This window comes from Aspergillus fischeri, genomic scaffold, assembly GCF_000149645.3.
Source record: "Aspergillus fischeri NRRL 181 1099437636252 genomic scaffold, whole genome shotgun sequence".
Classification (NCBI taxonomy): Eukaryota; Fungi; Ascomycota; class Eurotiomycetes; order Eurotiales; family Aspergillaceae; genus Aspergillus; species Aspergillus fischeri.
Genome location: NW_001509768.1, coordinates 2,598,339 through 2,619,922, shown reverse-complemented (window position 1 = coordinate 2,619,922; position 21,584 = coordinate 2,598,339). Strand labels below are relative to the sequence as shown.

The following is a 21,584-nucleotide window of genomic DNA, read 5'->3' as shown; positions in this document are numbered from 1 at the left end:
TCAATATAATCAAACCTGCGCTTCCGGGGCCCGTTGTACATTGCACTATCATGCTACTCAGCTATGGTGAAAAAGAGTGGTATCTGTTCGAAGAGTGGAATTTTCATCTCATTGGTTTCCTGTTTTTCAACTTTTTTTCTAGCTCTCTTCTGCGTCTTCGGCCCAATGAGTCGAATGGATGCAGACAAGAAGCTTGTAAGAACAGATGTGGCTCCCTTGGGAGAATGGTATACAGTAGTGTAAAGTTATTACGCCGCCATGCAAAGAGAATTCGTCGACACCCATTCCAAAGCTAGCCAGGCTTGTGCCAGGGCCATAGTTTCACCCAAAGTTGATGTCATTTCATCCAAAGAAAATGTAACAGCATGCGAGAGCAAGCGCCGTCGCTTAGTACTGCTTAGCAGCAGCCTGGCAGGCTTTCTGTATCAAGTTGTTAGCAGCGTTCAATATACCGGGACAATAAGAGCATCAAACATACCAGCTGGTCAAGGTACCATCCGCAAATAGTCATGTTGCCCTGGTTCTCATCCAGGCACTTGCGGAAGTTGCGAACGTCGGTCTCGCAAGCAGGAGTCTCCCAAGAGCTGTTGGTGGCACTGCTCTGCCACAGTCCGTTGTCCATAGGCTGAGCCTGAGCGGGAGGAGGAGCCTGTTGGGCCTCAGCAGGGGCACTGCTGGAGGAACCACCGCTGAACAGGCCGCCGATGGCGTGTCCGATAGACGAACCAACTGCTACACCACTAGAAAAAGAAATCAGTTAGCCAACGTCTTTCCGTGCAAGAAAATGATGCCTCGGCGCAGAAACTGGCGATGCAAGTCCTTGGTACGTCTCGTCGGGACGCTGCCACCAGAATGAATCACAGCCGAGGATCTCACGGATGTGCGGGCAACTTACGCTGCGGTCGAAGCCATCTGGCCGAAGAGTCCGGGGCCAGAGCTCTGCTGAACAGGGGCCATAGGAGGAGGGGCTTGCTGAGCCTGGGCAGGAGGGTGAGCAGCAGTCGAGTGAGGCTGGTGGTGCTGAGCAGCGGGGGCAGCAGCCGGTCTCGCGGGAGCGACGGTAGGTCTGGTGGGAGCGCTGCGCGCAGGGGTAGGCGCAGGGGCGGCACCACGGCGTTGACGAGGCATTTTGGTTATGTATTTGTGTTGGAAAAGAGGAAAGGTAAGGTGTACTTTGATGGAAATCGATTCTGCAGTCGGAAGGTTGATAAGTTGTTGGTTTTTATATGTTGTTGATGGAGGCGCCAGAAAGAAGAACCTCGAATATGCGTCGGCGGAGACAGAGAACAAACTCCGATCCAGCTGCCAGATCTCCAATCGCTGATTGGATGCGCCCCTTACTTATGTAAACTTACTATGGCAAAATGGAGCATCACGTGCCATAGTATGTAAAATAATTTACGTATTGTAAGGCTAAACAGGCAGGGAGTAATACGAGAGGTACAAATGCATAGATGGTATTCGGATAGTACCTAATTCTGATTCATGGAATAGGCCACGTAATTGTGCCTGGTGAGCCTCTTCACTCAGAGAGCTAGAGAGCTTACGCTCTCCGCATATAGCAGTGCTAGTCCTTAGCAGGCATGTTGAAACTCCGTGGAAACGCAGGGTCACGGCATGGACATACACGGCACCTCTTACGGCCAATCCTGCCAACGACGAGATGATGAGACTGATTAGCAGGGCAGTCCGAGGGACTGAGGGACTGACAGCCTAGGTAGGCTCTGCTAACGATGCAATATGGGCACTGAAGTCGGGCCGGCCGACCGAGATGGAAGGAGTCATGGCGGGATTTGTAGTCGTCATCCTACCTCTTCTCACTTCGCCTTTGCTGCCTTTCGAGCTTCCATTTTCTTCTGCCGTCTTTCTTTCTTTCGTTCTTGCTGCTCCTCCTTGCTTCGCTTCTTCCTTTTTCTGGTGGCCTTGGAAGTCTCAAGCTTGTTTTTGTCTTTCTTCTTCTTTACCTCCTGAGAGTTTTCGGGTTGTGTTGTTTCCAATGGCTTTGTCAGCTGCTCCGACCCTGCAATCATAAACTCCTCGCTGTCCGACTCCTCCTTATCAGGTTCTGACTCCGAGTCCGAGCTACTCGTACGATTCCTGGAAGATGTCTCAGATGCCGCGGCTTTCTTAGCTAGTAGTGCTGCTTTTAGTTGAGCGCGCGCTTTCTCTTTCGCCTCCTGTTCTTTGCGTTTCATATCTAGTTTATCATTCCCGGCCTACACGAAGTTAGTACGTGTGCAAGGTCAAGGTCTGACAAAAAGGAAGGAAAACAAGATGTGACATACAAGGCCGTGTTTGATAAAGCGACCAGCTGCCTCTTTGTCAAGAGTCATAGTCCGCTGCTCGGGCTCAGTCTCTAGCGCCTGGATTTTTCCGTAGTATTGCTTGACGCGAGTAAGCTCTCGGAAGACAGGATGTTCCTTTGCATTGACGCCATGAAGACGCAGATAAGCTATCACTCCATTAGCATGTTTGAAAAGGTAGAAATGAGCCGGAGAGCTGTACAAAATATGAGAGATTCCAAAGCGTAGGTAACCAAGACGTGAAATTTCGCCTTGTCTAGAACCGGGAGCTTGTTCGATGTCTCCGAGACCGGACTCTCCAAAATTGGTTTGAGGGCCTCTTCCAAATCGTCAACATTATCATCCAATTGCTCAAGAAGCGGTAATAGGTCGGCAGCCTCCATCATGTGAGATACAGTTGCAAATGCAAGATTAGCATTTTTCTGATAATCTCGATGGATAAGGGCGATTTTTATCTAAAGGCGGTGAACCTGGCGGTGACAATCCTATTGCCTCATTTCTCTACTTTTTGACCGTCATCGTTATCTCCATGCTTCTACTATCGCATTATTATTATTTTTAGCTCAGAAGTGAAGCTGAGGTGCGTCACCAGTCATAATCAATGGGAGAAGAATGAACAGCAGGTGAACGATCTCAATTCACCCTTCTTCCATCTGAGAGATAGCAACCGAACTCGCTTGCAGGGCGCTCCCATTCGTCAAAGTGTCGCTGTACGTTTTCGGGCGCCGTCCGCTCTTGCGGACTGGCTTTTGCGAAGTGGAGATTTTTACACGGCTCTGCTCTCGAGGAGCGCCAGTTCGTCGGTCTTTATCGACATGGATGCATGAAGCTGATGAAGCATCCCGTGCGAGCGGGAGGCGCAAGCTCTCGGGCCGAATACACATCTTGGGACTTGGGAATGTAGGGACTTTTGTTGCTCATTCGCTTGCAAGCCGGCCATCCCCACCTCCTATTACCCTCTTGCTACATAGTAGGAATCTTTATGGGGCTTGGTTAGCAAAGAAAAAGTGCTTAGCGGTCAACACAAACGGCCTCGACGATATCAAGACGGGCTTTGATGTCAACGTATTGAGTGACCAGACTTGGTATTCGCTCCCGTATTGGAATCAGAATGGCGAGCCCAATACAAATGGTGATAGCGTTACAGAAGAAAACTTGGAAGCCGGCGTGGAAGAGTCTCTTTCCCAGTCGGAGGAGGATGATGAACATATCGAATGCTTGATTGTTGCGGTCAAGGCACCCATGACTGCGAGAGCCCTGGAATCAGTCAGCCACCGCTTAACCCCTGACTCCACTGTACTCCTTCTGCAGAATGGCATGGGCACCATCGAGGAGATCAACGAGAAAGTTTTCCCTGACCCGCATCAACGTCCACATTACATGTGTGGCATCATTTCACATGGCTTGGCACGGAAAAGGGACGCCTTCCATGTTACTCATACAGGTATCGGAACTACTATAATCAGTCCCGTCTTGCCGCGTGATGCCTTGGCATCAAAGGATGAAAAGGATACGGATTGGGCACCGAGCACGAAATACCTGACACGCACTTTGACCCTCACGCCGCCGCTCGTGGCTGTCGCCGAAACTCCTTCGTCCCTTTTACTATATCAACTGGAAAAACTGGCATTGAATGCTATCATAAATCCCCTTACAGCCCTGATGGACTGTGAGAATGGCGAGATTCTCTACAACTATAGCTTCACCCGCGTGATGCGTATGCTCCTTATCGAGATCTCGAGTGTCATTTGCGCCTTGCCTGAACTGCAAGGTATTCCTGGCATTGAGAACCGCTTTGCACCAGAGCGGCTTCGATCGATGGTGACGAAGCTCGCGAACCAGACTGCCAAGAACACCAGCTCCATGCTGGCCGATGTGCGATCTGGAAAAACCACGGAAATCGAGTATATAAACGGCTATATAGTGCGCAGGGGGGAGGAGCTTGGCATCAAGTGCGCGGTTAATTACATGATCAAGCATCTGGTCCTCGCCAAACAACAAATGGTGAAGCAAAGAGTGTCCGGAGCTATCCCAATTGACGTTTTGGACGGCTCTAAATTATGAACAGCTTTTAGCACTAGGTTCCGAATCTAGTCCTTCGCGCTGCGGGTCAGCCGCCACTGCCAGCACCTCGCTTCCTCAGCAGGATACCGCTTCCAAAGCTTTGTCGCAGAGGCTTCTGATCTGCTTCCAACGCCTGAGCAGCGTGCTCACTTTCCCGGTGTACTTCTGGTCTGTTTCTCTGGGGCTAAGAGCTTCCAGAGCGGCGATTGTCGTGTCTGCTTCCTTTGCATATGCGCGAATCCATTCTTGGATGATTGCATTAGATTTCTGGGCGTCGGAGCTCTTTGTCGAATAACCAAGGGCATAGTTCCGCCAATCTCTTTTTGTCATGTATTTCAGACAAGCAGCAATCTCGGTTCGATAGCAGACACCTGTGGCGGTAACCTCATAATTGCTGGAAATTTACAACTATGAGCATTTGATATCCGCGCAATACGGCAGCAAGCTAGAGAATGAAATATAAGACATTCCAGGTTACTTGGGGTTCAACGTACCCGTAATATTGCTGCAAATACAGCTCTTCCTGAAGGGACGCACTGAGGTCTCGGAAAATGATACCATCAAGGTATATCGCGTCAGAACCATTCTCGTCGAGGTAGAACCCATCTGATTGAAGTTAGATGTAGCATTCACATGATGAGATGCGTTGATTTATCTCACATTCAACAAGTAGGAAATCATTTGGATGAGGCCCATAGCTCATATATATTTCCTCTCCGGAGTCTGTACACTGTTAGAAGAGTTCGCCGAGTTGAGTGGCATTAATACCATAGCGCCTGGTCGCCCTGAAGACATATTTTTGGCCGTCAAACTTTACGTCATCCTGCAAAGGTGGGCGAAAAGTTCCAATGATTAGAACAGGAGACGAAACACCGGGAAAGTATGGTTGTGTTTGAACTGGGCTAGGAACGACAAGACAAACCTCCACATCCGAGTGATTAAAATAATCGGCGAAAGGTAGCAACGCCATGGCGTCATTTCGATCTTCCGGGGGTTTTTGACCAGGCATCAAGTAGTAGAAACTTCTTGTGTTGACAATGAGCCAGTTGTATGAATAAGTCTCCCAGTCTACATCAGGAAAAACAGAGACGACGCTGCTCCAGGCTTTGTGCAATCTCTTTTCCTGCTGAGCAAGGAGGTTCTGGTGAGGTGTCTCATAATCATGCTCATTTTTGCGCTTCCGTAAGGTGTTCCATGCGCCAGATATCGATGGCGGAAGCAGATTTATCTCACTGGCGCCGTCATCATAGCACGGAGTGGGTCCTCGTAAAGACTGTGGCCATAAAAGGGGCATGCTGTCTTCGAAGTCCTCACGGGTTGGCCAAGTCTGGCGCCAGAGCTCATACTTCTGGAGATCCTCTTTGTCCCCGAGAGACAGGAAAGCAGCAAGTAGCGCATGGACGGAAATATCCTTTGGGAATTTTCGCTTGAAAGACATGGGGATGCGTCTCGTCGTCAACATCGCTTTCAGTGGGACCGTCAGAATGACTTCGCCTTTCTTCATACAGAATATGTGAGTATAATTGTCAAGTCACTATTTGATCATGACATACTTCAATAGCTCGTGTAGATATCATTCCTAAACCACGGCCTGGGAAGCGCGCAGGAGCAATTCCATTCACAATGACTCCTTGAGAGATGGCCCATTCCGTGAAACGGTCATGGATTTCTCCTGGCCACCACTCTGGCATCATCTTTGCAGGTTGACCCGGACGGTCTCCAGGACTCAATTGCATGCAATACCGTCGAAGAAAGAGGGAAAGATCGGGATTGGCTTGGCTTTGCTGCAATCCTGTCCTATCGTCCTATCGACCGATCACTTTTAATACATGATCAGATATCGGGGTATCTGATTCATATCACAAGGATACCCGTGCACCATAATATCTCAGCATGGCATCTAAACTCGTAGATCAACAAGAACAAATGATCAGTCCTTCATGATAAGACTGCAAGACAAATTCAATGCTGATAACATTTTTCTTATCGAACGCTTATCGGGCCTACGGCGTCCCACGGCCACCATTTGTGCCAGCCGGAGCTCTTCCGCAATATGTGAAGTTCCCGAAGCATCAGACCATTCTTTGGTTTCAATTTAAAACAGGGTCATGTCCACAACGGCATTGATCCCTCTGCAACTCACAATATGTCTGTCCTCGGGAGGCGCGGGGCAGGACTTGCTGCTCGAGGGCCTACTCTAGCACCATTAGCAACTGCAAGTTATCTCATTCGGTCCTTCTCCGCCTTGAACAGGCCTCCGCCGAAGTATCCCGGCCATGTTCCTTTAACCTTTCTTGAACGCGGTGCCCTGGCTGTTGGTTCTGCAGTAGGGTCGCTTATGAATCCTCGAAGAGCGGGTAAGGGATTTTGCTCGCCATATAAGAATCATCAACCAAGGATTTACTATGATGCCGGGAGAGGCTAACACAGCGTCCTCGTTCAGATCTCATTGCGGCTTTGGGCGAAGCGACTGCTACTCCCTACTTCATATATAGACTCCGCGATGCAATGCTATCTGATGCCACGGGCCGACGTATCCTTCGTGACCGCCCCCGCATCACCTCCGAAACTCTGAAACTGCCGTACCTCCGCACCTTGCCCGAGAACTCAGTGGGACGTACCTATGCTACATGGCTTGATCGGGAAGGGGTCTCCCCTGACACGCGCGATAGTGTAAAGTACATTGATGACGAGGAATGCGCATATGCCATGCAGCGGTATCGGGAGTGTCACGACTTCTACCATGCGGTGACTGGACTCCCTATTTTTGTCGAGGGAGAGTTGGCGCTCAAGGCGTTCGAGTTTCTGAATACACTCATTCCCATGACAGGGCTGAGCATCTTTGCCTTTGTGCGGTTGAAGCCCGCAGAGCGGGAACGATTCTTCTCCCTACATTTACCATGGGCGGTTCGCAGTGGGCTTGCCAGTAAAGAACTGATCAATGTATACTGGGAGGAGATCTTGGAAAAAGACGTTGATGAGCTTCGGAAAGAGCTGGGAATTGAGAGACCCCCGGATCTACGAGAAATCCGGAAATTGATGCGGCAACAGCAAAAGCGGGAGAAGGAGAGGCTCGAAGGGAAATCGTGACTGATCAACAGAGCTCCTCCTTGAGAAGATTTCAGAGATTCTCACTTGCGTATTATCAAAACGAAGCAGTGAAGGATTCAGAAAGAGCTGCAGGAAGGTTACCCTGAGATGTTGGATATTTCGCAAACGGACAATTGGTTTCAAGGCCACAAACTACATCAGGCGACTCAAGTCAACGTCGACTAGACAAAGAGCTTAAGCTAAGGGACAGCTCGCTCTGCCGGTGAATCTCTTTGTCGCCTGGATTCTCTGTCCAATAACCTCACAGTCGGGTATTCGTCCTGGTAAATCGTGAATCATAAATTAACACCACTCATCAGCGACTGGACATGCTTAGTTCAAGCGGGGGTTTCAAAGACTGCCAACACAGGAATTGCTCCAACTTGTAGAATACATAGCTTGTATGCGTATCAAGAAGGACTTAGAGAAACGTGAGACAACTGTCGAATCATGAATTAGCCAGTACCGGTTGTAACGCCCTGAATTTTCCCAGAATCGGAGGATATAGAGGTATCAGAATGGGTTTTATCCGCAAGAGGCCGCTATCATGCAAAGGCACATTTCCGCCGGGAATATTTCTCTTCTCAGAGAGCTGCGCTTATAAGTCCAGCAGGTCGTCGTCGTCATCCCAGCCGCCTTTACGCCGCGAGATAACGATCTTCTGTTCCTCCTCGTCCTTCCGTTGATTTTCCGCAATGGCGTTCAGTAATTCTTTGAGTTGTTCTTCGGTAACCTTCTGGCGGATCTGTCCTGTCTGGGCAAGCATGATGAGCCTGTTCTCGACATCGATGGCGCGCGATTCTTTGACAAGACGGATCCGTCCTAGTCGATCGGCAGCTTCGGGCTCAAGGATTTGGTTCAGGATAGCGGAACGACGTTCAGCTGGCGAGTCAGTTCAGTATGTTGCTGGACAAAGAATCCGGTGTATCGCAAGGTTATCATGGCATACCTTCAGCTTGTCTGCGAAGGAGAGAGTTAGCGATCATGTGTGCATTTGCCGACTGAAATAAAGAAGGCTACATGAGACGGAGAAGTGGTCGACTGGCGACGCCTACCTTCTTTGTTCATCCTGACTCTCCCCACCAGCTCCCCGAGCGCCACCTTGTTGTTGCTGGAGTTGTGCGAGACGGGCCCGTCTGATCTGTAAATTATGTTAGATACCTGGTCGACAATACTAGGTCGGGGACGTTCAGAAACGTCTCGAGGCTGCTGTACCGACCTCTTCCAGCTCCGCGTCAGCCATGGTGATTTATTTTAGCGAGAAAAGGGGTCAATATCGAGGGGTCTTCTGTGCTGCAGATATAGTCCCCTTTTGTTGAGCAAGAATTTAGGGGGCTGAGGCTGTTTCGAAGAGAATAGAGGCTAATACGGAATATTGGTGCTGGAATCTCCAATCGTTCATGCTGAAGTTGTGAACCCCACTTCGTCGCCTGAGGCCACCATAATAGGGGTGGGGCGCCATGAGGAATCGACATTCCCGCTAGACTAAGGTAGTACGTAAGGTAGCAGGATCCGTACCTTACTTAGTTATGATTTGCAGGGCCATCCATGACGGTATCTCGGGCTCGATAAGGGTCACCCTACTATATACCTAGGTACACCATATGCATAGCCTGTTCTGTTCGCCTTGGGCAACTATAGGTGACTGCCTCGTTGCCTACGATCGACATTTGAAACTCGTTGGTCTATCTGTATCTATTTATGTAAGGTTACGATGGAAGTCTCGAGGATATCTGGCATGTCTCAGACATTGATTGCGGGTTAGCGATCCACTTCTCTCTTCTGTAGGCTGTAGGCGTGATGTGTAGGGAGTAGTGTCGTCATCAGTTGTCAATTGAACACTCATCAAATATGATAGTGATCGCATTCAGATGGATAGATTTTATTCGGCAGATCCGTTTAATCTACTCCATATGAAAGGAGACTATATGAGACTTGTATGACGATGATTCCCGATAACAATCAACTAGTCGACTCCAAGGAAGGTACTCGGCTTCTCATGGGTCATGAATGAACAAAGGCTGGAATAAAACATCGCTATGGTAGAAAAGAAAACCAATCCTCCACAAGTATTGCGAAGAAGGAATAAAAATAGCAATTCCGCGATAACAATCCAGTGAATGATGTCTCAAGCGCCAGCCATGGAAGGGACCTGAGACTTGCAATCTTGTCTCTTGACGGAGAATCCCAGTCGAACGACGTAATTCCGTAGGGGCATCAAAGATCGGCTTGCCTATTCTGGAAAAGCGTGAATGACTCTGCGAGTGGATCCCTGTTTGCCTCAGGCCAATACCAGCCACACCTGTCAATGCTCACCGTCAAGCGTCCAGTCGTTTGGGCCTGAAGGACAAGGCCAAGAATCCTCCCAGCAGTCCTTAACGGAGACCCGAAGTCGAGTCCGTTATCGCCTGCTCCTTCAAGACGCCTCCCAACCGCTTCCTCTCCTCACAAAAGAGGGGTTACTCCGACTACCACTCCCTTCAACTAATTATTTACTACTTTCAATATATCACCCTCCCTTCATTCTAATTCTGCTGTCTCTATATACTCTCATTCTGTCCATCGTCTCCGTCGTGTCCGACCCTTTCTCCCGTTTCCATCGTCGTCGACGCCAGTTCGATCTCTTGATGTTTCGTATCTCGACTCGCTAGCCGTTACGTATTCTGCGAGTCCAGTCTGGACCTTAATCTGAACAATTCTCACTTGTGGAAATTCTGGATGGGCGAGGTGTATCACCTATATTCATGGTCGTGACACCTGAACTGGGTCACCGCGCCTCTCCGGTTCTCTGAATTCGTTGCCGCTCTCTCCAGTCAGCCATGGCAGAGTATGTGCCCATTGCCTCAAGCACCATTGAGTATGGTGATCAATGAAGTTACTAACTTCATGAGCAGTTTAATTGCATTTCAAACCTATCATCTCCGGCATAGCTTCCTTTCACCTTCCAATATGATTCCCCGTTCCAGCAATCACAAGCGATCCCTCTCCTCCGGTCCCAGGTCACTTTCTCCTGATAGAACAGTGACGAAGACCAAGTCCACAAATGATCTCGCAGCGATTGCCACCGAGAAGCCTTCTCTTGCAGCTCGTTCCAATAGTGCTGGGAATATCCCTGATAGTGGTTTCAGTACTTTGAGGGACCCAAGACTCGTGAATAACTCTGAGGCATCCGACACGTCATCGACACCGTCCCATCATCCGGATTTGAGCAGTGAGGTTGCTGCTTTGAGTGTGAAATTGATACAGGCGATCAATAATCAGACTACACTCGATGACAACCTGGTTGCCACCCGGCAGGAATTGGAACAGGCTCAGAATCGGATTAAGTCATTGGAGTCGGAAAACGAGAAGTACCGACATGATATTGAGCAGGCGGTTCTTATCAAGAAAGCCGATGCGGACCGTGAGATCTCGCAGTTGAAGGCCGCTCTCGCGGAGGAGAAGGCTCAGCGCGCCATTGTCGAGAAGGGTAAAAAGACTATTGAACAGGAACTGGAGACTCTAACTGCGGCACTCTTCGAGGAGGCGAATAAGGTAGGGTCGATGTCATTTTTCGACAACACATCATTAACTCAGTATCTAACATGACTGGAATAGATGGTCGCCGCTGCGAAGCTGGAGCGTGAGGCGGTCGAAAAGAAGAACGAACAATTACGAGCTCAGGTGAAGGACACAGAATTACTCCTTGCATCTCATCAAGAACAGCTAGCCGAGCTTAAGTCTGTGATGCAAGGAATGAATATTGCCAAGGACGATGTCGAAGTTCGCACCACCATTTCCACAGCGCCATCTTCGCCAGGTGGGCATCAACAATTACCAGGTATATTTTCGAGGAGCTCGGCGACTGCCGATCTTCCCGAACAGTCGCTGCACGTGGAGGAGATCGTTCCAGGCCCCTCAACCAGTTTTCCTCATCTGTTCAAATCAGTATGTCGGACGGATATTCAGGCCTTCGAAGATTTCCGAGAACTGTTCAGTTTATCGAGTGCGTCGAAGCCGCCAAGCAGGGCTGCCAGTGGTTCTTACGCCGGCTTGAATGTTATGAGTTTAGCCAATTTCAGCAGTGCTGGGTTTGGTTCGGCATCTTCATCCCCCGCCAAGTCCACTCATTCGCCGAATGGGAGCATGTCATCCCCTCAGCCTGCCACCTCCCATATCCCGCTCAAAGAAACGCGCTTCTACAAACGCGTGCTCATGGAGGACATTGAACCTACTCTTCGGCTGGATGCTGCGCCCGGGATCTCGTGGTTGACGCGACGTGCGGTGTTGAGCAGCATCTGCGAAGGAAGTCTCGTTGTTGAACCGATCCCGCCTGCAACAAGGAAATATGGATTCCCATGTTCACTCTGTGGTGATCGTAGACCTGGATCTGCCAACGAGAGAACACATCGCTTTAGGACATCCGACAGTGATACGGCTCAGCGCTATCCTTTGTGTGTCCTTTGTCTAGAAAAGGTTCGCTCTTCTTGTGAATTTACTGGCTATCTACGTCTTATCTTGGATGGTCATATCCGTGCGGGCGATGCAGAAGAGGAGAAGGACGCTTGGGAAGAAACAGTTCGCTTGAGAGAGCGCATGTTTTGGTCCCGCATCGGCGGAGGGGTTGTCCCTACGTTTGCTCAGGCGAATGGCTTTGAAAACGCTGGTCCGTCTCAATCCAGACGTAACTTGGGAGACCCGATAAGGGATGATGAGCAAGATCGGCTTGATGCTCCTCTTGAGACATGTGAAACTCACGATCATGACAACGACCACGGAGTTTCGGACTCCGATTACGACAATGCATCCGTGAGTGGGTATACTTCCGCGTCAGGCGTTTCAAGGCCATTCTATGACAGTCCCAAGTCTCATGCTTCGGAGAAGGAGAGAGACGAGTATCTTGAACATGGCGTGAGTCAAGTGACACTATCTGCGACTAGTGACGACCCCAAGTCTATCACTCATGTTGAGGAGTCCCTCGTTATTCGGACCGCGAAGAATGATGACGACCATGATGATGATCGAAGCTGAAGACTTTCGCCTCAGCTTTCTCTCTGTTTTGCATCTACGATACAACTGTCCTTCATTTAGGAGACCCCCTTTGCTGCCGCTATTCTTCAACTTACATGTCCATTACCCTTCATGCATAGCTGCCCGTCAACGGCTCAACCGCGCAGCAGGCTACGTGTATTATTAATTAATATGGAGCTGCGGCCCGAATGTTTGTACTCATAATATGCTCCTTTTTGCTCTTCTTCCCGCTTATTTTTACCATTTTCTTTGTGGGGTTGTTCAAGACTGTTTTGACATGGCTTCCTTCCGATCGAGCATACAGCTGTTCCTGACATCAACCCATTCTATCCAGCGTGTTGTTTCTTATTCTGCTTGCTCATACCTGCACTTTCGGCCCCTTTTATCCGTCGTTTCCATTTGATTTTCATCGGAAAAGCCTTCAGGGTTTAATATATGGAGTGAATGGTGCACAGCATGATTTTGTGTCTGGTACATGACATCTACTTGCACATATATGATAGATCTCTGCAGATAATGATGAACTATTCGGTAATATTGACTGATCGTCCTCCACCTTCAAAGTATATACACTTTTATGTCAGCATGCCCATCAGTATCGTGGTGATGATGACAGCTCGGCGCTGTATCAAGTCTTCGACGGCCCTACTTGGAGTAACACAGAGTGTTCATGGATTTTGAGAGAATTCTACTCATTGCGCAGTCAAACATCCAAAAGAATAACCATTAAAGGAAGGGATAAAAACTCGGCAACCCTCAAATTTGATAGTGACCAAGGAAGCAAGAAGTGATACTTTACAGGTGAAGTCATGCGCCTTTTCGTAGAAAGAGAGTCCAAGGATAAGTACTCCAGAATGAGAAACGCCTCGAAACAATTTAGTTTTGCCCCCTGCTATTTTCTAATGGTCTAACCCTGCTTGTAACGTTCGTGAATTTGTCGAATCTGCTCCTCGATATTCAGACTCTGAGGGTTGGGCGGGCCCCCTGCAGGACCAACCATCGGCGGTGTGGGCCCCGCTCCAGAGGGGTTCTCGTAGGCCATTCTTTTCTTCCTTGCTTCCTCCTCAGGATCGAGGCCTGCGGTGAGTGATGAATCAAATACGTCGCTTCGCTGGCTCGCCAGCCGTTTCAGGTTATTGACCACATCGGCGGTCGACAGATTCGTGGTGGCGCTCCGCGACTCGGCCTTGGCGCGCTGCTCCTTCCACCGGGGATCAAGCAGTTCGATACGCATGTGCTGGTCGAGTTCAGCCACAGGGATCTGCTGGTGACAGTTGGGGCAGAGTGCAGTGGCGCCGGAAGGATTGAGGCGACGCGCTTGCGCGCGCGGTACGTAGTCGGAGCGGATGCGCATCGGTTGCTGTCCGGGGGCCGCTTTGGCAGCTGCTTGTGCGGCGGCGGCCTGTTCTCGAGCCTCCATCCGCTCCCGAATCCGTTGCTCTTCTTCCTGCGCGGCGGCGGAGGCCATAGGATAGGGTTGCGGTACCGGTGCTTGAGGAGGATATGGTGAAACGGACGGAGGGGCAGGATGTGCCACCGGCTCGGGTTGTGCTGGAGGATAGGCGTTGTAGTAGACTTGGGCTTCCTGGTCTGTTGGCATCGCTTCTTCGATCCGCAGTGGGTTTAGCGACATCATAGCTTTTTGTTCCAGGGAGGCGGATTGTAGATCGTTGAGAGATGTAGGTGGGGGGTAGGTCGGCCTGATCGTCCGCTTCAGTGAAGAGAACAGTCTCTACTACCACGAAGTCATGCCAGTCGATCTGCGCATAGGCTATTCGTTCTTGTTCCTCCTCCTCTTCCTTCTTCTGTTTCTGTTGCTCTTGGTACTTCACCCACTCAGCGCGCTGTTTCGCCCGCTCCAAGATATGGAATTTGTTCTTCACATTGTTTTCTAGTTCGGCGATTCTGCGCTTTTCTGACGTGGACTCGTCGATTCCTTCTGCTCTTAACAGGATGGTATATTGATCGACCAGCCGAGTGAAAAATTGATAGAGACTGTGCTGCGGGCGAAGAAAATCGAACTGAAAGTTTCTCGCTTCGCGCTGCGACAGAGCGGTCATAAAAGACTTGCCCCTCTTAGCGACATAGAGCGCCGTGAGTTTAACAACCTCCAGATCCTGTGCGTTGATTATAGGCATCCGAGCCGAAAAGTGAAATTCCGGTGGCTCTGCGGGCCCCTTGGGCTTCTCTGGTTCTGGAGCTGCCGCTGGCTCGCCTGGACGACCTGCTGCTACTGTGGTCCCTCTTCCTTCTTTGATCTCGTTCAACCGCCACTGATAGAAGCTCGCATAAGCATCCCCGGGGTTCAAAAAGGAGAATTTCGGGTTGTTTTTCTCTTTTTCGCGCACACGCTCTGGAAGAGTACTGTTAGCTTACAATGGAACATGAGATCGATGGAATCGACGTATAGCGATGGCGCACCTTCGAAAACAAATCCGTTACGAGCAACATAGCCTGCAGTTTTCTCCACAATAGCTAAATGAAATGTTAGCATATATCTCCAGCAAAAACCTTTAGGGGGACGAACCTCGAATGTCTTTAGGTGGCAGAACCACACCCTCTGGAGGTTTGTTCACCTCATCTGGAAGAGTTGGAGTATTCCCGTTAGAAGCCATATCCAATTCCAGGATCAGAACGACGATGGAAAATGTCAGGACGGTGTGGTTGCTGTCCTTGACTCCGCCGGCGTGCTTTTTGCCCTGGGACTGACTTCATTGGGATGGAAAGTTGCCGCGCCCTGTTGGCGGCTATCGGGTAAACGCGCGCATAGACACTTACTATTATTGGTGGGGCTTTTCTAAGGACAGCTAAAAATTACAGCTAGTAATTTTTGTCACAAACTTTATAGCGGTACTTCGTATTCGGTACATAAGGTACCTTACCTTTGTTCCTAGGTACATCCGCATCCGGGCTACTTGGTCCTAATCGATTGCGGCTGCAGGTACTTGGAGGTTCTAAGAATGGAGTTGAATGGCGGCCAGAGATATTCATTTGATAATAAGCCTTGGCTGGAGAGACGTTTCAAAGTAAAGTCAACAATTCCTATGAGATAGTTACGTACCTGCCACCAAAACTCGCCCTTCGCAGTGGTTCCTACCTAGGTACTTCGAACACGCCGGCCCCATACTACCCTTACTTAGCTCTTGTCCGCCTCCGCTGACATCTGGCCTAAACTGAGCTGACGCTTTCTTCGACCTCCTGATTGTTCACATGTTGTCCTACTTTTGCTACTCCTTTCGATAGTAGCCTTCCTCCTCTTCCTTTCACCTTTTAATTTTGTCATGGCGAGTCGCATTTCGATTCATTACTCTCGTTTATAACCCAAATCCAGTTTGGTTTCATCCTTTGGCGTGGGGTAATCTAAGAGCTCCCCTCTGGAGTCGGAGCATTCTACCACTCGTGCCAGATTATTTCGCTGTCTGACAGCATAATTTCTTTACTTGATATTTGATCTATCTACTTTCGCTCCAATTGCGGGAGCACCAATCAGACATGTCGCAAAAATCGAAAGAGACCTTACAGGTCAAGCCTTTGCCCAGAAAAGGCCGCTCTCCAAGTCGCTCTCCGAGACCGAAGGATCGCAAGAAAGTGCCGGCAGACATATCAAGCTATGGATCGGAGGGTGTCAAGGATAACAATATATTCCACCTTCCCACTTCGGACTATAAGGCGCTCGTCTTGGTCACGCTTGTTGCTCTAGTTGTTCGTCTCTTCCGAATCTATCAGCCTTCTAGCGTCGTTTTCGATGAAGTCCAGTACGTCTTCATATCGCTTTTTGAATGCACATATTATCGGTACGCTATGATGCTAATAATTGGGAACAGCTTTGGCGGCTTCGCGAGCAAATATATAAAAGGCAGATTTTTCATGGATGTGCACCCTCCTCTCGCCAAACTGCTCATCACACTTGCTGGCTGGCTGGCTGGTTTTGATGGTAATTTTGACTTCAAGGACATCGGCAAGGATTATCTTGAGCCTGGAGTCCCATATGTTGCTATGCGCTTGCTTCCAGCCGTATTGGGTGTCCTTACTGTTCCTTTGATGTTTCTGACCCTGAAAGCGAGCGGTTGCCGAACTATAACTGCTGTCCTCGGGGCCGGAGTCGTAATCTTTGGTAAGATGATACTGATATATATATATTTGACCAAACTATGTTCGCTGACCATCTGCAGAAAATGGTCTAATCACTCAATCCCGTCTAATCCTATTGGACTCGCCGTTGGTCTTCTTCACAGCGCTCACGGCGCTGGCGTTTACTAGTTTTACAAACCAGCAGGAGCTTGGGCCTTCTCATGCCTTCCGTGGACCCTGGTGGTTCTGGTTGGCAGCAACGGGTCTATCCCTGGGCGCCACATTGAGCGTTAAATGGGTCGGGCTTTTCACAGTCGCGTGGGTCGGTTCTCTCACTGTCCTGCAGCTGTGGGTGCTTTGGGGCGACGCCCAGAACGTCACACCGGTATGTCTTCGTTATTGATTAGAGCTTCCTCACTCTACGTCAAAGCTAATTGTTCCAGCGCTTATGGTTCAAACACTTCTTTGCCCGGGTTTTCTGTCTCATCATCATTCCCCTTGGCTTTTACTGTGGAATGTTCGCAATTCATTTTCTATGCTTGGTCAACCCGGGAGACGGAGATGGATTCATGTCCTCGGAATTCCAGGCCACATTAAACTCCAAGGGAATGCAAGATGTTCCTGCAGACGTTGTTTTCGGTTCGCGTGTGAGCATTCGTCACCTGAACACCCAGGGTGGCTACCTTCACTCCCATGCCCATATGTATCCCACAGGAAGCAAACAGCAGCAGATCACTCTCTATCCTCACAAAGACGAGAACAATGTCTTCATCCTTGAGAACCAGACCCAGCCCCTTGGTCCCTTTGGACAAGTGGAGGGCCCTTACGCTTGGGACAATATTACTACCGAGTACATCCAGGATGGTGCGGTGGTAAGACTCTACCATGCGATAACACATAGGAGACTTCACTCGCACGACGAGCGACCTCCTGTGACAGACGTCGACTGGCAATTTGAAGTGTCTGCGTATGGGTATGAGGGGTTCCCAGGAGACGCAAACGATCTCTTCCGTGTTGAGATTGTCAAGTCGAAGTCCGACGGCGAGGAAGCGAAGAAAAGGTTAAGAACCATCGAATCTAAATTTCGGCTTGTCCATGTCATGACTGGCTGCGTTCTATTCTCTCACAAGGTGAAACTTCCTGAGTGGGGTTTCGATCAGCAGGAAGTGACTTGCGCCAGAGGAGGCACCCTGCCGAACAGTCTTTGGTACATCGAGTCAAACCACCATCCGATGTTACCTGAAGATGCAGAAAAGGTCAATTACCGAAACCCTGGGTTCTTTGGGAAGTTCTGGGAGCTCCAGAAAGTCATGTGGACTACAAATGCTGGGCTGACCGAGTCTCATGCCTGGGATTCTCGTCCACCATCGTGGCCAACATTGCTCAGGGGCATCAATTTCTGGGGTCGTGATCACCGTCAGATTTATCTCCTCGGCAACCCCTTCATCTGGTGGTCGTCGACTGCCGCCATTGTCATCTATATTGTCTTTAAGGGCATCGCCGTTATCCGTTGGCAACGCAGTTGTGGTGATTATCGCAACGTCAACTTCAAGCGATTTGATTATGAAGTCGGTACGAGCGTGCTTGGCTGGGCTTTCCACTACTTCCCCTTTTATCTCATGGCTCGGCAGCTCTTTCTACATCATTACTTCCCGGCCCTCTACTTCGCCCTCATGGCGCTGTGCCAGGAGTTCGATTTTATCGCCAATCGCTTCAAGGCCTTCGGTCTGTCAGCGAGGCCTATTATTGGCAAAGGATTGGTCGCAGTCTTTCTGGCTCTCAGCATCTTCACCTTCACTCTTTACTCCCCATTAGTCTATGGCAATCCTTGGACGCAAGATGCTTGCAAGAAGGTCAAACTCTTTAGCACTTGGGATTTTGATTGCAACACATTTTACACTGACGTAAGTGTTCCAGAATGGCAGCCTCCGCGACGAGGATACTAGATGAATGAACGCCCGACGGCTGACGACAGCACATTAGCTTGGTCAATATGTTACTCAGTTTGTCAATGCGAACCCAATTGCATCCTCAACGCCCTCCGCACAGGTAACCCCAGTTCCAGGATTGCCTGTCCAAGATTTACCCGTTCAGGAACCGCCGGTGGCACCGCCCCAGCAGCATCAGCAGGAGGTTCACAAGGAGGCTCAGGAGGCAAGCGTGACTTCCCAGGCCCAACAGCCTCGCGGAACAATGGCGCGAGTGGAGTACCGTGATCAGCATGGCAATGTTCTTGATGAGGCGCTCGTCGCATCTCTTGCCAAGGAAGGCAAGGTTTCTTTTGAAACCCGGCACGAAACTCGGACTCTCCTTGAACATGCCCATGAAGTAGAGATGATAGACGGTAAAGTTGCACCGCCACACCCAGATGTGGAGGGGCAAAATCCTGAGACTGTCAAGAACCAGGAACAGCAGGCTGCAGGAGACAGCCCAGCTTCGGCTGCTGTGGGTGAGAGCTCAGTCGAGGAACCAAGTTCCCCTGAGCCAAAGCCGGCTAGCGAAGCAAATGAGGCAACTCAGAATTAAAGCAATGAAATGTCATATATGGAGTGTAATTAGTGGCTTTGGGGTGGTTGCTGGTCCTGTTTCTGAACATTCGAGGCTTGGCAAAGTCGATTTCAATATCTCTTCTGTTGAACAATATTCTTCTTGACCGAATGAAATGTGCGATTATACGTGATTTCCACAAATTCTTCATGCGAACCATACCCACTGGAGGATAATACCTGACAGTTCTGCAAGAAAATAGCATGAAAAAGAACAATTGATCCACGTATTGACTTCCATCAAAACATACTATGCACACAAAGCTCTGGCATGAATCTGCAACCCAACCTCTAGTCCTCACTGTCGCTTTTAGTGTACAGCAATCAACATCGGGACACTTCCGACGTTCGTCTCTAGCTTTCGATCCTCCACCGTATGCCCATCTAGTAGTCCCACTCCTCCTTACCGTACTTGTTGAAGCGCTCGTGAAGGTCCTGACGAAAAGAAGCGGGTTGTCAGCAATCTATTCACATGTACTACCTGACATAAGGTCCGCCAACACGATAATAGGCGAGGGGTCATTACCACGGGCAGAGTGACATTGGGGACAATGACGGTGTTCAGAGCGCTGGGGGCGTTTCTGAGGGGCTGGCTCTTGTCACCGTGAGGGTGGTACTGGTACTTGTAGATCTTGCCGTCGTCATCGCGCTCCCAAGGCATGGCACTCTCGCCGATACGAACGTTGCTCTCAGAGGTGACCGAGGTGGGCTTTCTGCCGAAGTACCTGTTGACAAAAAATTGGTAAGCGGCGTCCGCATCAATCCAGCGTGCAATTGGCGACAATCGGGTTCTGCAGTCGCTTTTTTTGTGTCGAATGGGGGCGATAGGGAGGAGGATTATTCACCATCCAGCAATCAGGAAAGCTCCGGACATAACACCGAGCAGAACCTACAACATCCTTTAGCGAGGAGTCCAATCAGTCGAGCGGAGCTCGGTAAGAGATCCATACGTAGAGCTCGGGGTCGCGCTTGGGGGCCTTGTCGAGGGTGGCCTCCTCCAGCTTGGAGCTGTAGTTTCGGCGCGGGGCAGCCCGGAAAAGAGACTGACGGGCGAAAGCCCGGCGGGAGGCCATGGCAGCAATTGAAGACATGGTGAAAATTTGTAGATTTGAAGACTGGTTGTCTGCGAAGACTGCAATCGGGGGGTTCTCTGACAGAAAGTGGGAAGATCGAAAGTGTCAAACGATGATGTTGCCGGCGCATCATCAGGTGACATCCCGTTGACCCATCCGCTCCCGACGCTTAGTCATGCATATTAACGTAATCGGTAAGCGAGTCGGCCATGTAAGCGAGTCGGCCACCCGGTCAAGGCATATCCTAGAATTCTGATTTACATACAAAAAAGGAAGTTATTCCACGTTAATCTAACCATTAAAACGCGCTGAATTCAGGCAGCTACTCGATTAGGACATCTTGTACGTATATGTCCTAAAACACCACACATACTGCACCGAGGTGGTGCCCGACGGCGTGGTTGATCATCTCCAGGCCCTGTATCACCAGCTGCTTCCTCTAAGGCCTGAACATGGTTGAATGCCTCAAGTGCTTCCTGGATTGTGAAGCCATTCAAACCATTCATTTGGTGTTGGTTACGCTTCTGCTTATTCTTTCGTCTCTCAATGGCCTGGTGAAGTTGAAGGTTTTCATGTTCAAGAAGAATAGCACAGTTCAAGGCTATCTCTGCACCTTTACAGATGTAAGATATTGCTGTCTGTATTGGTGAGGTAGGAGGGTTTGTTTGAAGTAATTGAGAGATCACCGACTCATGCTTTTTGAATTGATTCAAATTTATCGGTGTTTTGGTAATCGTAGATGTAGTGCCTTGACTGCTGGGACGGCTGTCTTCCTTGTAAAAGATGAGGCTATCCAGAACCTGGTTAGGATTAAAAGGGACTAATCCTGAGGCTCTAAAAGCACTCTGTATATTCATCTTCTTGAAGGCTTGGGCGTGGGCTTCTGGGTAGACGTCAAGAAAGTCAACCTTATCAATATGGTGATATCCTGTTCGTACAAGCCGTTCAATGAGGTTACTGTAAGCTCGTTTCAATGGTGAGAAACAGGCCACATCCAAAGGTTGACAGAGATGTGAGGAATTTGCAGGCATGCAAATAGGAATAATATCATTTTGACGACATATATCATCAAATTGAGGTGTTAAATGAGAGTCATGCCCATCAAGAACTAAGAGGCTATATTGGCCAGTTCTTCGGTCCTTAATATAAGGAATAAAGTGTTCTTTGAGCCAGTGTTCACCAATTTCTCGTGTTGTCCATCCATTTGATGATATAGCAATTCTCCATGAAGCTGGAGTATTACCTTCATACCAGGCCTGAATATGAGTCTTTGCTTTCAACACTAAGTATGCTGGTAATGCCCATCCGGAGGCGTTGATACACTCAATTGAAGTTATCCATTCTCGATTTCCCGGTTGTATAAGAAAGGGCCTTCCTTCACAGGATGATCGTGTGATTACCTTCGCGGTAGCCACCAGGCCCATAGC

At 49.5% G+C, this 21,584-nt stretch overlaps 10 protein-coding genes across 10 annotated transcripts, besides 2 other annotated features; 4 read left to right on the top strand and 6 right to left on the bottom strand.

Moving 5' to 3' along the window:
- Positions 1–387: 387 nt before the first annotated feature.
- On the bottom strand, positions 388–1,128 carry NFIA_070900 (coiled-coil-helix-coiled-coil-helix domain-containing protein; the record flags this gene model as incomplete). The annotated part of the gene is made up of 3 exons (XM_001263815.1): positions 388–420; positions 479–740; positions 896–1,128. The coding sequence occupies 3 exons, from the start codon at positions 1,126–1,128 to the stop codon at positions 388–390; spliced, it is 528 nt and encodes a 175-aa protein (XP_001263816.1).
- A 689-nt stretch (positions 1,129–1,817) lies between these two features.
- NFIA_070890 (putative exosome-associated protein) lies at positions 1,818–2,686 on the bottom strand (the record flags this gene model as incomplete). Its single annotated transcript, XM_001263814.1, has 3 exons — positions 1,818–2,216; positions 2,286–2,452; positions 2,506–2,686. 3 exons carry the CDS (start codon positions 2,684–2,686, stop codon positions 1,818–1,820), a joined length of 747 nt encoding a protein of 248 aa, XP_001263815.1.
- A 436-nt stretch (positions 2,687–3,122) lies between these two features.
- On the top strand, positions 3,123–4,367 carry NFIA_070880 (ketopantoate reductase family protein; the record flags this gene model as incomplete). The annotated part of the gene is made up of 1 exon (XM_001263813.1): positions 3,123–4,367. The coding sequence occupies one exon, from the start codon at positions 3,123–3,125 to the stop codon at positions 4,365–4,367; it is 1,245 nt and encodes a 414-aa protein (XP_001263814.1).
- Positions 4,368–4,442: 75 nt separating this feature from the next.
- NFIA_070870 (uncharacterized protein) lies at positions 4,443–5,829 on the bottom strand (the record flags this gene model as incomplete). Its single annotated transcript, XM_001263812.1, has 5 exons — positions 4,443–4,761; positions 4,862–4,973; positions 5,028–5,090; positions 5,136–5,190; positions 5,290–5,829. 5 exons carry the CDS (start codon positions 5,827–5,829, stop codon positions 4,443–4,445), a joined length of 1,089 nt encoding a protein of 362 aa, XP_001263813.1.
- Positions 5,830–6,513: 684 nt separating this feature from the next.
- Positions 6,514–7,457, top strand: coq4 (ubiquinone biosynthesis protein COQ4; the record flags this gene model as incomplete). The annotated part of the gene is made up of 2 exons (XM_001263811.1): positions 6,514–6,724; positions 6,811–7,457. The coding sequence occupies 2 exons, from the start codon at positions 6,514–6,516 to the stop codon at positions 7,455–7,457; spliced, it is 858 nt and encodes a 285-aa protein (XP_001263812.1).
- Positions 7,458–8,055: 598 nt separating this feature from the next.
- Positions 8,056–8,700, bottom strand: NFIA_070850 (DNA-binding protein; the record flags this gene model as incomplete). The annotated part of the gene is made up of 4 exons (XM_001263810.1): positions 8,056–8,339; positions 8,407–8,417; positions 8,513–8,598; positions 8,677–8,700. 4 exons carry the CDS (start codon positions 8,698–8,700, stop codon positions 8,056–8,058), a joined length of 405 nt encoding a protein of 134 aa, XP_001263811.1.
- Positions 8,701–10,406: 1,706 nt separating this feature from the next.
- NFIA_070840 (guanine nucleotide exchange factor SEC2) lies at positions 10,407–12,467 on the top strand (the record flags this gene model as incomplete). The annotated part of the gene is made up of 2 exons (XM_001263809.1): positions 10,407–10,991; positions 11,055–12,467. The coding sequence occupies 2 exons, from the start codon at positions 10,407–10,409 to the stop codon at positions 12,465–12,467; spliced, it is 1,998 nt and encodes a 665-aa protein (XP_001263810.1).
- A 907-nt stretch (positions 12,468–13,374) lies between these two features.
- Positions 13,375–15,082, bottom strand: NFIA_070830 (putative pre-mRNA splicing factor; the record flags this gene model as incomplete). The annotated part of the gene is made up of 4 exons (XM_001263808.1): positions 13,375–14,052; positions 14,099–14,820; positions 14,889–14,942; positions 14,995–15,082. The coding sequence occupies 4 exons, from the start codon at positions 15,080–15,082 to the stop codon at positions 13,375–13,377; spliced, it is 1,542 nt and encodes a 513-aa protein (XP_001263809.1).
- An 877-nt stretch (positions 15,083–15,959) lies between these two features.
- On the top strand, positions 15,960–19,064 carry pmt1 (protein mannosyltransferase 1; the record flags this gene model as incomplete). The annotated part of the gene is made up of 5 exons (XM_001263807.1): positions 15,960–16,222; positions 16,292–16,581; positions 16,640–16,923; positions 16,982–18,442; positions 18,522–19,064. 5 exons carry the CDS (start codon positions 15,960–15,962, stop codon positions 19,062–19,064), a joined length of 2,841 nt encoding a protein of 946 aa, XP_001263808.1.
- Positions 19,065–19,468: 404 nt separating this feature from the next.
- On the bottom strand, positions 19,469–20,175 carry NFIA_070810 (uncharacterized protein; the record flags this gene model as incomplete). The annotated part of the gene is made up of 4 exons (XM_001263806.1): positions 19,469–19,519; positions 19,611–19,809; positions 19,930–19,973; positions 20,035–20,175. The coding sequence occupies 4 exons, from the start codon at positions 20,173–20,175 to the stop codon at positions 19,469–19,471; spliced, it is 435 nt and encodes a 144-aa protein (XP_001263807.1).
- A 177-nt stretch (positions 20,176–20,352) lies between these two features.
- Positions 20,353–20,384: a microsatellite.
- Positions 20,385–20,591: 207 nt separating this feature from the next.
- Positions 20,592–21,584: part of a mobile genetic element that runs on past the window's edge.